General features: G+C 44.8%; 1 protein-coding gene across 3 annotated transcripts in view; it reads left to right on the top strand.

Moving 5' to 3' along the window:
- LRRK1 (leucine rich repeat kinase 1) overlaps positions 1-16,360 on the top strand; it is a 61,656-nt gene that overhangs the window by 22,388 nt on the left and 22,908 nt on the right. For all 3 annotated transcript variants that reach the window (XM_072345679.1, XM_072345680.1, XM_072345681.1), the window contains exons 6-16: positions 1,130-1,356; positions 1,879-2,006; positions 2,271-2,434; positions 3,143-3,280; positions 5,044-5,156; positions 6,315-6,391; positions 9,324-9,453; positions 9,988-10,100; positions 10,951-11,165; positions 13,170-13,334; positions 14,671-14,843. In XM_072345679.1, coding sequence (XP_072201780.1) covers positions 1,130-1,356; positions 1,879-2,006; positions 2,271-2,434; positions 3,143-3,280; positions 5,044-5,156; positions 6,315-6,391; positions 9,324-9,453; positions 9,988-10,100; positions 10,951-11,165; positions 13,170-13,334; positions 14,671-14,843 — 1,643 coding nt within the window. The remainder of the gene's footprint in view (positions 1-1,129; positions 1,357-1,878; positions 2,007-2,270; positions 2,435-3,142; positions 3,281-5,043; positions 5,157-6,314; positions 6,392-9,323; positions 9,454-9,987; positions 10,101-10,950; positions 11,166-13,169; positions 13,335-14,670; positions 14,844-16,360) is intronic.

Here is a 16,360-nt window from a genome sequence, read left to right as displayed (position 1 = left end):
GTTTCACTGTGAACCTTTGAGAAGCATCATGTCTTAGTAATGCAGTAATACAATTATTTTTGATTTCTAAAAGGTACAACTTTTTACCTTTCATTCCATCTTCCTAGATATTAAACCGTGCAGCCTCCATTACCTGGAGTTCTGAGTAACAAGAAAGCATCTGCAGTACACCTTTCTTTCCCTTTTCCAAATGTATTCCTTTTCATTTTAAACTTAGGGTTAAAAAGAGCTTATGAGTTAAATACTGGAAACTGAAAGCAAATTAAACTTGCTGTCAGGTCCTTGCTGCCTCCTGGTGGTGAATTAACAATTGCTTCATCAAGGCTTCCTTATTGGAGAGAGATGCCGAAAACACCGAGTTTACAAAACCATTTTGGGAACAAGAGTGTGAAAGTGAGTAGTTTGAAGTGTAGATCTTACTGGGAGACAGTGGGAAGGTTTTGTAAATGAAGGCTTGGTTTGTTTCCTGACATTCATGACTGTTACGTGTTCACGTTTTCTCCTGCCTTGAGCTGGAGGCTGAAGTACGTAGCTTTGCCTTTCACAACTACTTCTGTTTTTTATTTCCATAAGGGGATAAAACAGCTTCCTCAACTGTCAAAAGCAGCAGAACATTACCCAGAAAGGAGGCAACTGCCTAAATCATACCTCTTAGAATAGAACCTTGCTAAATAACATCCAACAAGCTTCTGCTGTTGAGAAGTGTCTCACAATGGGATGTTTGCCTATCCCAGATGCTCCTTTGCAAAGCCTTATCCTGCCCCAGTTGTTCTGGTCTGCTGTTGCTGGAAGTTTACAATGAGGAAGCAGAGCCCAGGGGTCTGTCTGTGGTTCCAAGCCATGGCAGCCCTCCTTTGTGGAGCACACCAGAGGCAGTGTATGGGCCAGGTCTCTGCATGTGCTTGATCGTGGTCTTTGCAGCGAAGTCATTGAGTGACCGTGTAGCACAGGCTGCTGATATCCAGGCGTGACTTCATCTCTGAGTCAGTTTAATTCCTAGAAGCAGATTGGAAAGTGAGCAAAATGTTTACAGCCTGTTGTGTGATCTGCCAGATTCCCAGTGGTGTAACAGACCGAGAGCAAGCAAGATGTTACTAACGTGTTTTTTCTCTTTTCTTGACATACGCAGGCTTTGTGTGTGAACTGGTCAAACCTCAAACTGCCCTGGGTGGATCTGGACTGGCTGATTGATATCTCCTGTCAGATAACAGAGCTCGATCTGTCTGCCAACTGCCTCGTCTCCCTTCCATCCGTGATCCCATGGGGCCTAATGAACCTGAGGAAGCTCAGCCTGGCTGACAATCAGCTGGCAGAGTTACCCAGCGTACAGTCATCGGATGAGATTATATGTACAAGGTGTGTGCTGGATGCCCACAGCAAACCGAGCCCTTACAGAGAGCAGGTGCAAGGTTGCTGCTGGTGTGAAAACTTGCAGCTATGAAAACCATACACAGGAGTTTCTTGGTTGCTTTTCTGCCTGTTGTAAAGTTGAACTTAAAATTTGCCCTTTTCCATTCTCAGCATTACCCTGTTAGTTGTCAGGCCAATTGTAGGGAATTTCAGACCTTAATCCTCACTGTCTCACGCTGCTTCTTGTTGCTGCCCAGTTTTGGTGAGCACTGTTCCTCTGAGAGAAGAGTCTTAGCCCTGGGCTGACCCAGATGGATATTTGATGTCTTACTTCAGTTATCCAAACTGCTGTTGTTTCCCTGACAGGGTTAATGTTCTAAATAGAGCTTTTTTGCTTTGCTGTGTGAGAATGCATTCCAGCTACTTTCCTCCAGACCCAAAGTTGTCCTGATAAAATAGATGTCTATGGCAACAGGAGTCTTGCTAGCATTTTACTGATGCCTGACCGAGTGTCTTCTGTAATCACAGGTTACTTGAGGTCGATGTATCCAGCAACAAACTTTCTACTCTCCCTTCTGGATTCCTACATCTTAAAAACCTTAAAAAACTCAACGCTGCCAAAAACTATATGGAGAAGTTATTTGACGAGGAAAACAGTACGTACGGTCCCTTGTTGCACTTACGTTTGAAGGCCTGATTTGGGAAGGAGAACCCCAAACTGTTACTATTACAACTAAAAGCCAGTATTGACAACAGATGCTTAATGTCTCCCAAGTCTTTGTCCAAAGTAGACGAGAAGGCCTGTTTATTTTTAGTCACTCCCAATATCTATTGGCTCTTATCTAGCAAATATTCAGCATCTCGCTGGGTCAGACTGCTGTCACGCTTACACAAAGTCTGCAACGCTTTGTGTTTTCTAGCAACTAATTGGATTGGCTTAAGGAAGCTGCAGGAGTTTGACGTCTCTGACAACAGGTTGGTGGAAGTTCCAACGGTTTTTCTATACTGCTTCAAGTCCCTAAACATACTGAATGTTTCCCGAAATCAGCTGAAAGTGTTTCCAGATCCCTGGGCCTGCCCCTTGGTAAGTCACGCTGCTCTGTCAGAGCCACAGGCTGTAAAAGCTGTTGAAACGGTGCAAAAATGATATACGTTGTGATGCTTAGGAAGCTGTCGGATGTTTTAGGCTAAAAGGGGTGTCCTCTTTCTGTAGGAGTGCCCTTGCGGGATTTGCTTTACGAGTTTCAGGGCAGGACTTTCTGAGGTTCTGCCTCTTCCTGTAAATGTTGATGGCATTGCTGGAAATCTTCTAGTAAAATGTCTTAGATTCATTGTCTTGGTAGCTCATTTGAGCGGAAGTGTTTTTAGGTTTGTTCTGATTGAACGATCAGCCTTCGTCCAAAGTTAACTTTGCCCAAACTGAAGTCTACGTCTGCGCATCGCTGATGCTTTGATCCTTATTATTATGGGAAAACGTAATGACAAGACCCTGTTAATGGCAGAACAGCATGCTTTAGCCAAGAGTTTATAATGGAAAAGCCAAAGGGTGCTACTTTCAAAACAGCTTTTGAAATAATTTCTTGCCCAGCAAAGAATCTGATCATCAGTTATGTGAGTGCATCTCCTAAGCAAGCAATATGCGCCTACATGCACAGTAATTTATTTAGATCAAAATACCTGAAGAAGTCATCTGGAATTAATGTGTAATTGCCAGCTGACCAGCTTCTTTTATTTTTCTTTGAAGAGATAATTACTATTGCTTGGGTGTTTTTCTTTCTTTTCTGCTTTCCAGAAATGTTGCAAAGCATCCAGAAACTCGCTGGAATCCCTACCTGACACATTCACTGTGTTCTGGAAAAATCACCTCCGAGAAGTGGATTTTTCAGAGAATTCACTGAAAGAAGTTCCACCGGGGCTCTTTCAGCTTGAAGTGAGTATTGTTTCTTGAGTATTGTTATAATGCCCTTGGCCAAGCTGGTTGGCGTCCCTTGCCTTTGGTCTTGTGCAAATAAAGCAATTCTTTGCATCAGAGCTCACTGGGACCCTTCAGAATTCTTCAGAATTTGTGGCTTTGCAGAGTTTTAAGTTGAAACAAAGCAGAACTTGGGGGTTTCCCTCCAAGGTTCCCTCCTAGCTTGTGGATCTCAAGGTCACGTAGACAGGAATGAGTTATTATATGTGCAGAAGTTTGGCAGCTCTTGCACTGCTGGCCTCTGTGGGAGTGATGCAGAAGTGATGGTTTGTACCCATGTCCAATTTGGACCTTGGCAGTCTGCTGCAAAGGTAGCTCTTGATCTTGCCCAGAAGAGTGCTGAGGATCATCTGCTCCCTCAGTTGTTTTTAATGATCCTGGCAGATTTGTGCTTGCTTTCTGGTAACCATTTGTTTTCCATTGGTGTTTCTTCTGGAATTGAATGAATCTTATGGGCTGTTGTCTCCAAAACTTTTCTTTATGCATTAAAATAAGTCCAGTAACTGGGAACTTAGTTCCAAGCCTAGTTAGCTTCTTTCCCTGGCTGGAATTGGTAAGATGCTGGTCATCTTTTCCATGTCATGTCATGAGCTGGCTGAGGAATCATATTCTGGATGCTGTAGTTCCTTGTCTCTGATACCAGAGGCCTCTTTGCGTGCCGTGGCAGCAGGTTGGAAGGAAGCTCACTTCTAGAAGCACTCGTTCCCTTCTTGAAAGGCAGCAAAAATGAAGAAGTTAGAGATGAGAGAGAAGAGGCAATTGCAAAACAAGGACTGGCAATCTCCAGAGTTACAGTCATGAAGAGTCGCAGCTAGTTAGAAGTAACTATCTTCCCCCTATGAAGAATCACATAAGTATTGCATGGGGTCTCTCCAGGCTTTTGGCTCTCGTGGGGAGCAACCTTTGTCACTGATGATAAAGCACTGGCTGTCAAGACCCGAGGGGCAGGGAGGGTTACAAGTTCACCAGCCCGTTCTTCTGGCGCTTCCCTCGGCATATTTGCAGTTTTTTGTTGCACTTTGCTTTCCCCGGGTCCCAGCAGGGCCCGGTGCTGCCCCTCTCGTGTCACTAGAGGGAGCACGTTGCATGGCAGATGGCCCCGCAGGGCTGCTGGGTGTCCATCTTTATGTCACACGGATACCTCCTCCTTTTCCAGCTGAGGAAAAGGGATGGCCAAGAAGCCGGCTTCGTGGGACGCTGTTAATCTTCCTTAATGAAGAAGGTCGTAAACCTTTTATATCGTGCGGAGCATATGAAACATTGAACACACTTGAAGCCTAAGGATCTGCTAGTAAAACAGGATTTCCATCGGGTATAATCCATTAATACTGCTGTAGTTAGGGCACGAGATAATTTAGTCTGCTTATCTCCGTTTTCATGGGAGCCCTGGTAGCATAGACCTGGTAGGAAATTCTGCATAGATATATACTAACAAAGCAGTTACAAACTTTCCTTGTGTGAAATAGTTGGCATTTTTCATCTTGTACAACAGATCTAAGCCCGTTCAGACATGAGCTTGCACACATATGTCCTTACATGGCCTGCTGTGTATATAGATCACACTGTTCTTTTTCGTTGGGAAAGATTTCCTTACTATGTTCCTACTCTCCTGAACAGCTTGTTTCCAATTGAATCTGTCAGTGGGAAAAGGCGTACATCGTGTTTCGGTTCTTGTGTGCTTGGGATACTTTTTGTCTTCTAACTACAAGCTGTTTTTGTAGGCTTTGGTGTCCCTGAAGTTGCTGGGAAATCACTTAACTACGTTACCTTCGCAAGATAAGTGGAATTGCAAGCAGCTGAAATCACTGGATCTTTCAAAAAACCAGCTTGGGAAGTGAGTGTTGGTTGCTTTAAAAATACCTAAGAAAACAAAAGCTGAAGAAATAACAGCAAAGCCGAACCTTCTTGTAATGCAGAGGGTGTCAGTAGTGAATTAATTACCTGCATAGAAGGCATTGATATCTGCATACCACGTCTCTAAGTACATTGTGTGTCTGTGACAGTGATGAATTATCCCTTACTGCTTCTTTGGGCACTTAGCATGCTATATCATTTATTAAATGGAGAGATTACTGATAATGGCAGTTTAATTTCAGAGCATGCAAAGATTTCTTTAACCCTGTGTGTGGTTCATCACTGCAAATTCCAATTGGTGGGGAGAGTATCTTAACCATGAACCATCTGGCTGGACTGTAGCATGCAGTTAGTGTGGGAGTTGTTTTGGAAAAGATGAAAAACCTTTGTTTTTTACATGGAAGTGTAACCAGCTGCAAGTTTATAGAGAGTAGTGACGCTAATAAGGTCATCCAATATAAAGGTGATATTCTTCTATTTAGCAATTACAGCGGGGATGTTTAGCATGGAGACTTAAGAGTCCTCAGTCTTCACCAGAACTGCACTTAACTGTGTCATACTTTATCCTTCTCATATGGGAGACTGCCCAGCAAGTTTTGTGGAGTCCTTATGAGTCGCTGTGCCCACTGCTAAAAGGACATTATCATTTTGGGAGTGTCTCTGTGTCTTTCCAGAGTCACACTGTTGGGTCGTCTTGTCAGCGACTCTCAGCTGAGAGCAGGGAATGGCAGCAGGTCAGTTCTCTCTAAGGCTGCTCCTGAAGCTTGTTCAGTTTGCTGTTTGACAGGCTACTTAACCTTGACACCCATAAAGCTGCAGGTCAAGTGCTCTCACCCTAGGAGCTGAAAGCACTGCCTTGCAGAGCTCTGTTCGTTTTGCTGGAAGAAAACCATAGAGCTTGGACAAGTGTTGGTGGAGTCCAGCTCTGTGATTACACAGTGGGTTTTAGTCCTATCAAAACCAGACAGGAACCTGTAAGAGCTGAACTGGGCATGTAAGAGCTGAACTGGGCATCCCACAGCCTCAGGTGGAGTCCAGCTCTGCTCTCACCTCTCCTGGGCACGGAGCTTCGGCACAGTTCCCACCTGCCACATCCAAGCTCAGTTTTCCACACACTGCCATTCTGTTTTGTTTGCAGGAATGATGAGGGATATAAAACAAAGCGGATTCCCTTTTTCACCACGAGGAACAGGGTGCGTGGAGGCCCAGAGGCAGGTAAGGGGCATGGCAGAGCAAATGTTGAGCTTGGGCTGAGGGGGACTGTGATGCAGCAGGAAGCTGTGGGGTTTTGCTGAGGGAAATGTGTGTAAATTCAGATGCAGCTTTAAGTGCGATGGCATTTAAAGAAAGAGGAAATGTTTGGATAAAATGTTCCTAAAGTTGTGCAGCTGGTTGGTACCGACAGCAATGATAGATGAAAAGAATAGGTGGAACCTGTTCCTTCCGTGGAGCTTTTATTCATTCCTTGATGATTATTCTTTATAGCCTGAGCACTGACTGGTGTATTGAAGGGAAGTTAACCCATAATAAGTCTTATTGCTCTTAGGATTGTCTTTGTTGTTGATCGTGTAAATGCATATATTGCCCTGTCTCTGAGTTGCACCTGAGGTTTGCAGCAGAGCAGAATAGATGTGCTGTGTTATTGCGCATGAAATCTCAGAGAGAACAAAGGAGCATTTGAGGATATTTTTATGGCTTCCTGCTCACTGTGGGACTCATCTGCATTTCTTTTTGTTTGTTTGTTTAATTTTAAGTCACTTGGAGAGCATTCTTATTCCCGGCTGCCTGGAGAATAGCTTGCTTTAAAAGCATCTTTGAGAACACTTTCCTAGTGAGTTCTCCCCCAAAACGTGCTTCTCCATCAATGTGAATGGGTAAATCTGGTGAATGCACTAGGTTATTATAGTGAGGGAAAATGTACGGCTGTGTGAATCGTGCTGATCTGTGGAGTCTGACATCTATCTTCAGACCTCCTCTGTCAAGTGCTGCAGCAGCATTTCCCAAGGGGAGATAAAGGCAGGAGCAGCAGGCAGAGCTAAAATCAGCTGCACAAGGAACTGCTGCCCTGATGGGAATTTCTGCGTGTTGTAAACCCAGCATAACTCTTCTATGTACGGCAGGAAGGGCTGGACTCTACATTGGTACCATCTGAAAATCCTTGATCATGGCCTGGTGCAACCCAGAGCTGCCTGAAGTTGCTGCAGGTTGCAACAGGGCTCGGAGTAGACTACCTGGCTGGTGCCATGTTGAATAGCCACAGAGACAGAGCAAAGCCATCTCATCATTTTCTCTCTGTTCCTTTGCCAAGTGTAGCTTGGTGAGACTACAGGATGTGGCCAGGAATTTAAGGAACATCAAGAGAAAACAGAAGCTGGAATACATCAGTTGCTCACAGAAATCTCCCGGCGAGGTGGAGGGCAGGTTTTCACATGATTTTTTTTTACCAACAAAGCTATTTACTTAAGATTATTTAAAGAAAGTAATTCATGGATGCTCACTATACCTGATTGATCAATCTCAGAATAACTTCTTGCTCACGCACGCGGCATTGGTGGCATTTACTCATCCAAAAATATATTTTCAAGATGGGATTTGTTTCAATTTTTCTAAAGTTCTTTAAAAGAAAAATTGAGCACGAGCCAGAGAAGTCATAAATAACTCATGAATAAATAATTGCACTTCATAAACACCTTGAGCCTGCTTCCAGCATAGTAGAGTCCTTTTCGCCTTGGACTCTTTGGTGAATTGAGTATTGCAGCTATTTTGGGTGCTTGCTCCTACGTGTCCAGGAGGGACTAAATCTGCGCCTGGGTGCGTGCTGAAGAGGAACAATGACAAGTTTAAGTTCACCGATGAGCCAGAAAGGAAGGAAATGGAATCCATGGAAAAAAAAACCTTAAAATAATCCCAGAGATGAATTATTGCCTTTAGAAAACTTAAAGGCAGACTGTGACACCCTGCCTGCACTGAGCCGTCCTGACATGTATGGAGCAGACATCTGCAGACAGTGGGACTCTCACTTCTTCCTGATCATAGCTCATGCCTGGAATGCTGTTAAAATGAGAATTGGGAAGTTTCTCCTGTGAAAACCTCTTCCATTTTCTTTATTTCTTGTTAAATTGAGTTTCAGTTCCTCAAGCCTTCTTGGTAAGGGAAGATCTTGGTGGAAGTACAACTGTGTCCATCCTAGAGGAAGGATGTGCATCAGGTCTCAGAGCTGCTTTTATAGGCTCTGGAGGCAGCAGATGGTGCTGCTTATACTTTCCTAATCAGAGGCTCAAAGTCTGCATGTTCTTGTGTGGCCTGATTTTCCTTGACTTTGGGATGCTTCTTGGTAGATGTATGTGACAGTCTTAAGACAGCAATACAATTCATGGCAGCTTTTCATGCCGCTCTCCCTGGAGGTATTTGTGGAGCAAAATGATGCTCTTTGGAACCAGCTGAATTTTCCTTTGTCTGATCCTCCCCAGCAACAGCAAGTCAGCCATGCAGTGTCACTGTTATTGCTTGGGTTGCTCCCAAAATAAGCCATATAGAAAGGCAGAAGTTCCATGAGACCTTGCAGTTATAAAACAGAGCAGCAAGACAAATGCAAGCTGTGCTTTAGAGGCGGCATAGGTTAGCAGTCTGTCAGTTGCAATTTGGGTATTCATCTCTGTTGTTCCTGATGCAATTTACCCCTATTGCACCAAGTGGCAACATGAAGGCCTGACCATAAGTTTAGAACAATTTTGTTTCCTTTTTCAACATGAAGAAAGGATGCTGAGAACCACTTGTGCCTTTGACACTGCAGGCTGGTAGGCTGGAGTTGGGACAGTTTGCAAGGTGCTACCAGCAATGAGAAACAAAATGCCACACGTGCTCCAAAGTACAGTCATCGTGGTAGGCCTGGGGTTCCTCTTTCAGTGCCCTGGTGATGGTCACCTTTAAGCATGTGCATCTCTCTGACTTGAAAACACTGAGATGTGAGCGTTGATGTTTGGTCTCTGTTGAAGGCTCCTGGCTTTTCTGCTATTGCTTTGTGGTGGCTCCTGCCAAGGAACGTGACCTCATGTCCTGCCCACAGAGTGAAGGTGAAGGTTCTTGGTGCAGAGCCTCGGTGCTTGTTGTGTTTTAAAGGTGCAGTTTGTTTCCTGTCTTGTTTCAGGTCCTTTTGTGGAGTTCCCAGCATTTCTGAGCGATTCTCTGGAAGTCCTTTATCTGAATGACAATCAGCTGGAGTCCGTCCCGCAGTCCGTTTGCCTTCTGAAAGGTTTAACAGAACTTTATTTGGGAAAGTAAGTTGGTGTTCTGGGAAAGCTGGGCAGCGTTATTTCCATGTTGTTTTAGTGACCAATCCTCTATAAAGCCCCACCCCGGTTGTCCAGTGCCTTTGAAGTCACAAAGCTGGAAATAGTGAACCCCTTGTTCGAGCCGTGCCCATCATTTGCTTTAGATAAGGGGGAGGCCAGCCTTATGAATTAGGGAAGATGATCTAATGCTTTGAACACAGGCCTGGGAATCTAGTGTGCCTCTATTTAGTTCTGGCTTTTTGCTGTCTGCTTCTATAGCGTTTGAGTCAATAATTCATAATTTTTGCCTGTATTTTCTCAACTGTCCAATAAAAATGATTACTCTTGTCTGCCCCGGAGGATACACTGAGGCTATGCATCACTTTTAGGATGGAAATTACTATTAAAGTGCTGAATGGTCTTATTAAAATGTTAATGGAAGATTTCTACGAGGAGAGAATAGTGTAATGTGAGAGTCCGTGAGAGAAGCTACTTAGACACAAAGCCTGGTTGTTGGTAGATGTATTTGTTTTTGTACAGTAACCCTGGTATCCGAGAGCTTCCTCCAGAACTTGGACAGCTGGCTAATCTCTGGCAGCTGGATATCGAGGAACTAAGTATCAGCAATGTTCCTGCAGAGATCAGAAAGGAGGGTAAGTCTGATCCGGTCGGTTCTTTATTACATTGACTGAACGTATAATGAAAGTAGCTTCTTTTCAACCATCCTGAACAGGGACATTATGAGCCCCAATCCTTGTTGCATTTAACTGAAGTTGCATAGGGTGAAACTCCTACACACATTTACAGGTCTGATAGTGCTGTGTTACGGCACCATTTAAGGTAGATTGCATGTGGAAGTGATGATTTACCAATGCAGCACTTCATTTGCAGCATTCATGCTGGATGAACTCCATGGCTTGCTTCCTGAATGCCTATGGTTTAGGGTGTATAGACACTCTATTTCCAAAGACTGAAGCATTTAGGATCAGCAGTCACAGTCACATTGCAATAACTTTATTGTAAGCTGCTGGGTCTTTGGACCCAATTACAATACTGTCTTCTTTTTTGTGTGTTGTAACAAGAAAATCCTGCGGGAATAAAGTTATTAGGAATTATTCCTTCTCTCCAGCACAAGACTAAATCTAATTTTAAGTAGAAACATAAAAGTAGAAGGGAAAACAGTATTTTCCAATACTAAATTAGTATTTTATGTTTCCTTTGAGCTTCTGAAGCATATGAGCCACGGCGTTTGTTTCTTCTTACAGTGCTCCATTGTGGAGTCTCAGAGCAGTGACCTTTTTTGGGCTCTCTGTCTCAGGTTTGTCCACTGGAGGTTTCTTTGTTTATTCTCTGGGTCGTCTCAGCCCACAGAGAAACTTCAAGGAAAATATTAATTCAGCTGATACGTCTGCAGCAGTGGGTTTTGTGCAGTCCAGCTGTACATATGTGCATTTGTAACTGCTAACCACAGATAAAGCTTGTCTTCTTCCCCCCTCGCTGTAGGCCCTAAAACAGTGCTGGCGTACCTACGAGCACAGCTGCGCAAAGCAGAGAAGTGTAAGCTGATGAAGATGATCGTCATTGGTCCTCCACGGCAGGGAAAGTCAACTCTGGTTGAGATCCTCCAGACAGGAAAAGTCCCTCAGATGATGCACAGTGACGCCACCATACGCACAACAAAATGGGAGCTACCCAAGCCAGTGGGACACAAGGCAAAGGTGAAGAGCAGTTGAAGATATTTATTAACCCTAACGGGCTGTTTGTGCCCCACAGGGACCCTTGGGGGCTGAAGGTGCCCAACGAAAGTGGTTTCCCTTTACCCATGAAGCATACCTCACAAGTGTCATTTTAGAGTTGTCACAGTCCCTCTGTTTCATTTCCAGTTGATGTAAGAGGACAGTTCTGTTCTCCTAAGAATTCAACCTTGACTTTTCATCCTAAAGAGTGAGAACCATTTGTAGACTGCCTGAATTTTGGGTTTCCCAGCTTGGGTGGCTTTTGGACACTATTTTGAGAGAAATATTTTAAATCAACTTCTCTAAAGCGGATTGTCCATTCATATGGGGCCACAAAATGGGACATCGTACCTAAGGCTTGACTCCCTTGATGACAGAACTATTCTAAATGTGGAAGATGGGTGGAAGGTAGGGTGCCTGAGCTCTGATTGTGATGCCAGGATATATCTAAGGCATACTTTAAACATCCAGTTCTCAGGCGGCTCATCCAGAGGGTATGTCAATCCATACTGAGCTAATTTGTGCAGCACTGTATTAATTCAAGTATTTGAGAGATTTGTAGGTGGCCCTTTCTGCTACCATACAGGGATTAGAGTGTGTAGAATTGGTCCTGGGCTGTTGACAGAGCTGAGGATGTGCAAACACGTGGCTCTCACTTTTCAGATGAGAGCCATGGGCCACCAGGCTGTTTTGGGAGGGGTGAAGGAGCCTGCTGAGTTCAGCTATTATACAGCAGAGTGCCAAGCCAGAGACAGAAAGAAAAAGTGCAAGCACAGCCAAGCTCTTTAAGGAGAAGACTTTGGTGGGAGAAGAGCTGTGCGTTTTGTGTTGCAATTGAATATAACAAAAACCTAGACAGTGCAGGAAAGCAGAGTGGGATCCAGGTTGCTGAAGAGCCTGTTGTTCCTACCTCTCAGTCTGTCTTTCCATACAAGCACCCACAGCTCAAGGTCTCTTGGATGAACAAGGCAGCCCTGGTGCTAGTTAGGGTTTGGTTTAAACAATATGGAAATTCTTCCAGCTGTTCCTAGGAGACTTCAGACTGGGACTGTGCTAGGAGATTGGAGCCGTGCTGAGATGCTTGACTCCTTTCTGCAATCTTATGGGGTAAGATTAGCGTGTGGGATCAGACAGTACTTGGACCTGGATCAATAAACAGAGCTCACTCAGGGTTATGTGATGTCATCAGAGGACGGTGGCTGGAGAAGGGTTCCCTGCACAGCCACCAGCTCCTTGCTTCCCCAGAGTTAGATGATTCAGGGACAGAGCCTCCAAAACATATAGATACATCCTACCGAATGCCATTCAAGCAGAGAGCTGTACTGCTCTTAGTGCTGTCGTGGGCCTGCACTGTGGAATGGATGCTGAACTGAAGAGACTGCCATTCACACATTCCCCTGAAGTCAGTGAGTGAATTACACTGAGCTGTAATTCTGGCTCGTCTCTGGTGTGACACGCTGACAGCCTCCAAGCAGTGTGCAGAATGTCTTCATGCAAGGCTGGAGAAGTTTCCCACCTCCCAGGCACCTGTATTGGGTGTGACTCAGCTGGGGCTGAGCTCCACACAGTGATTTCAGTGGGGGGTTTCCTGTTCCCTGTATCAGTGGCAGATAACCAGCTCCAGCAACGCTGTCGAGTGTGGCACAGACGAGGATGAGGCAGTTTCTATTCAAGATGCAGAAAAGTACAGGGCTCAGAATGAAATCCTTGTTTGTACTGGAGAATCCATAGCATTAACTGGAGATTTACCAGCATCAAGGGGACCTCTATTATTTTAGCAGCAAGTAATTAGTCTTTATTTCCTGTGGGGAAGTGGTAGCCATGCTCAACAATTGCTTGTTGATTTTTCTTTCCTGCAGGCACAATTAGGACATTGAAACCCTCCTTGTGTCATACATTGTGCAGACGTAGGTTTATGCTTCAGCTATTATCTCGCTGTGATTTACTGCAACCGTTTGATTTGAACACTTCTCTTTGTCTAAGTAGGTTGATTCAGTGGAGTTCAATGTCTGGGATATCGGAGGCCCGGCGAGCATGTCTACAGTCAATCAGTGTTTCTTCACAGACAAAGCATTGTATATAGTTGTATGGAACTTGGCACTGGGGGAAGAAGCTGTGGCAAACTTACAGTTCTGGTTGCTGAACATTGAGGTAAGAAGTCACTGGTGGACTCCAGGGCATCTATTTATCAAGCAGTAGCTCAGCACATAGATATGCGATATTACAGATTCCTTTTAGTCTGCTTTTAAGCGCTCTGTGTGAATTTTGCATAGCTTTTGGAATTAATTTTCCACTGCACTGGGGGCGTTATTGCTACGTTTAAGGATTTAAGTTTATCATCTGCTTTGTTCTCCCTCACACACGTCAGAGAGTGAAACAAAAGCTGATTTATAAACCCTTACTAAGTAAGGACAAACGTACTTATGTTGGAATTAGTGTTTGACCACACTGTGCTCTAAGGGAGTTCTGGAGCACCTTCTTTTCTGTGTGGGTTAGGCACATGTTAGTCTTGAAGTTAAGGTTTTAACACTTCAAATCCGGATAAGCTGGAGTGTATCTCCATGTCTGCTGAGCCTCAGAGCTGCAGTGAATTAGTTGGCATCGACTGATTTTTATTCAGTGCTCATTGCTTGCTCTCTGCCTTTACATTATGTACACAGACAGGGGCTCTACACTAGTGCCCCTCAGAAGAAACATCTTGACATTGAAATGATGTTAGGTTAATATTTGACAGCAATCAAAAGCACAAGCTAAGTAACAAAGCAGAGAAGATAATTACTGTATTTCAAACGTGTATGGCATGCCTGTGGCCCTTCACATATCCCAGTTAGCATGTAGCAGCTTCAGAAAAGATATAGAGAAATGAGAGCATCATGCTTGTAAGTATGGAAATGTTTTTGAATGCAGTGTGATTAAATGGACCTCTTCAACTTGGGAAAGGGGCAAATAGGGGTTGTAATAGGCTGGGTCACAAGAAGATAGGGCGAAAACCCTGAAGAAGAATTAGTTCATGGTCTGTAGACAAACTAGGAGAGATCAAATGAGAGAGTGAGATGGTGGTTTAAAACAAAAATAGGAACAGGGTATTTTTCTGTGGTTGAAGTCCTTTTGATCCACTGACTGATCCCTGCTTAAACTTTAGCAATCCTGTTGTACTTGGCAGCGTGTTTCCTGAAATCTGGGTATTTTCCAGTTCTGTGATAGAATCGTGGAAGGATTGGAAGAAACCACAAGATCATCTCATCCGTTCCTTTGCACTGATTCAAGATTGAGTAGATTTGGGCATTTCTAGCAGTTTATCTCATCTCTCCATATGCCTCCAGTGCAGATGTTTCTATTACTTCCCTAGGTGTCCTTCCTGGAGTGTCACTTACCTTCTCCAGGGTATCAAAGTTAGATCTTCCAGCTACAGGTTAAGCTAGTTTCTCCTTTCTCTGAGCAGACATAGTTTTTTAGGTTAGATCATTGTCCGTGTTTTCTCTTGCAGGCCAAAGCTCCGAATTCAGCAGTGTTAGTGGTAGGAACACACCTTGATTTAATTGAAACCAAATTCCGTGTTGAGAGGATAGCAACGCTGAGGGCTTACGTCCTGGCTCTCTGTCGCTCTCCCTCTGGATCCAGAGCAACTGGTTTCCCAGATATCACATTCAAGCACCTGCAGTAAGTACTTGCGTATTTGCCTTTGCGAAGCTCAGTCACTCTATTTTATGTCACTTTAAGCAATTTTGGTAATACTTGATCTCCTTGGCAACAGAACCAATTTGAAGACTTGTCGGCATGGCATTTTATCTATTTTTGATTGAGATAACGTGATATAATCAGAGAGGAGTTCAGTGCGGTGCAGGGGTCTGATCGTGGGGCTGAAGCTGGAAGCTTTAAAGTCGTGACCTTGGCCACGTCTTTCAGTGCTCCTGCTCTGCTCTGCCTTCTCACTGGTTAGATGCTGATAGGGTTTATTAATTAGTCACAGGGAAAGAACATGCAGATTGAGTAATTAATGCTGCAAAGCTTATTTTACCAGGCATGATGACTACATGGGGGGTGCTGCAGGGTTTGGTAGGGGAGGCTGCGTGGGAGCCTCTTGGCTGCTTGAGCACCATGAGGGGTGAGTCAGCCCCATGAGCCACCAGCAGCCCAAAGCTGTGCCATTTCAGCTCTCTGCTTGTGATAGCACAGGGGTTGTGCTGCCTGTCACATCGGTGTCAGGCCATGGAGCCTCACACAGCTCTCTCCCATCTGATGGAGAATGCCCTTGGGAAGAGGAGGCATTCGTGCTGGGGAAGAAGTGGCTCTGTCAGCCAAGGGAGTGCACAGCTCAGAGGGAGCTTGGATGCAACTGGCTGGCACCAAACAGCTCCAAACAGCGTGAGATTGCCAATGCCCGGGGCATGAGCAGGTGGCAGCTGGCAATAAAGAAGGGCACTGCTATGTCCCATTGCGCTTCACATCTGCTGCCTGGCAGAGCTGTCAGGAGACCTCCCACACTCTGCTCTGCAAATGCAAGCTCTGCATCAGGCCCCCCAGCTGGCTCTTTCATCTGGCTGTGGCTGGGAGAAGTACCAGGGAGCCAATGTGAGGCACGCAGACACACAGTGCAGAGGAGAACACATTGTGGTTCAGTTCTCTATACGTCTTTTCCTGTCATTGTGATCTCATTCATCCTATCTCAAGGGGACTTTCTCTCTTTCCCTGCCCCACATCCCTCCTGTTCCCCTTCACCTTCCCTTCTCCCAGCCTGCACTGAGCCTGATTTTGCTGGAGGAGTATGCAGAGTGCATGGTGTAAAGCCCTGTGTGATGAGCCTGGGGTGTGTTTGTCACTGTTGCTCTGCCAGCATCCCAGCGAACGTAGATTTCCTAGTGCCACTGGTGGCTGAGGTTTAAGATAAAGCTTATTGCTTTAGGAAAGGATTTTCTGTTGGCCACAGGAACATGTGTAGGATCAGTTATAAAGACCTTTTGTTGGGGAAAGTGGAAGAGAACTGTTCTTATTCAGCCCACAAAACGACCAGAAATAGCAGGAGTTGGAATGAGAAGTTTGTTAGCTATCAAAGCCGGAATGAAGGCCAGCTTTTAGGATCTAAGCACCAATTCCCAGATAACAAGACCCAGATGAGCAAGGGCCGGAATGAGAGTGGGAAAAGGTGTCTGGTAGTCATCATCATCTTTGCCTCTTTG

This window comes from Excalfactoria chinensis, chromosome 10 (genome assembly GCF_039878825.1).
Source record: "Excalfactoria chinensis isolate bCotChi1 chromosome 10, bCotChi1.hap2, whole genome shotgun sequence".
Taxonomy (NCBI): Eukaryota; Metazoa; Chordata; class Aves; order Galliformes; family Phasianidae; genus Excalfactoria; species Excalfactoria chinensis.
Note: the sequence above shows the minus strand (reverse complement) of the source record. Positions and strands in the feature narration are given on the sequence as shown.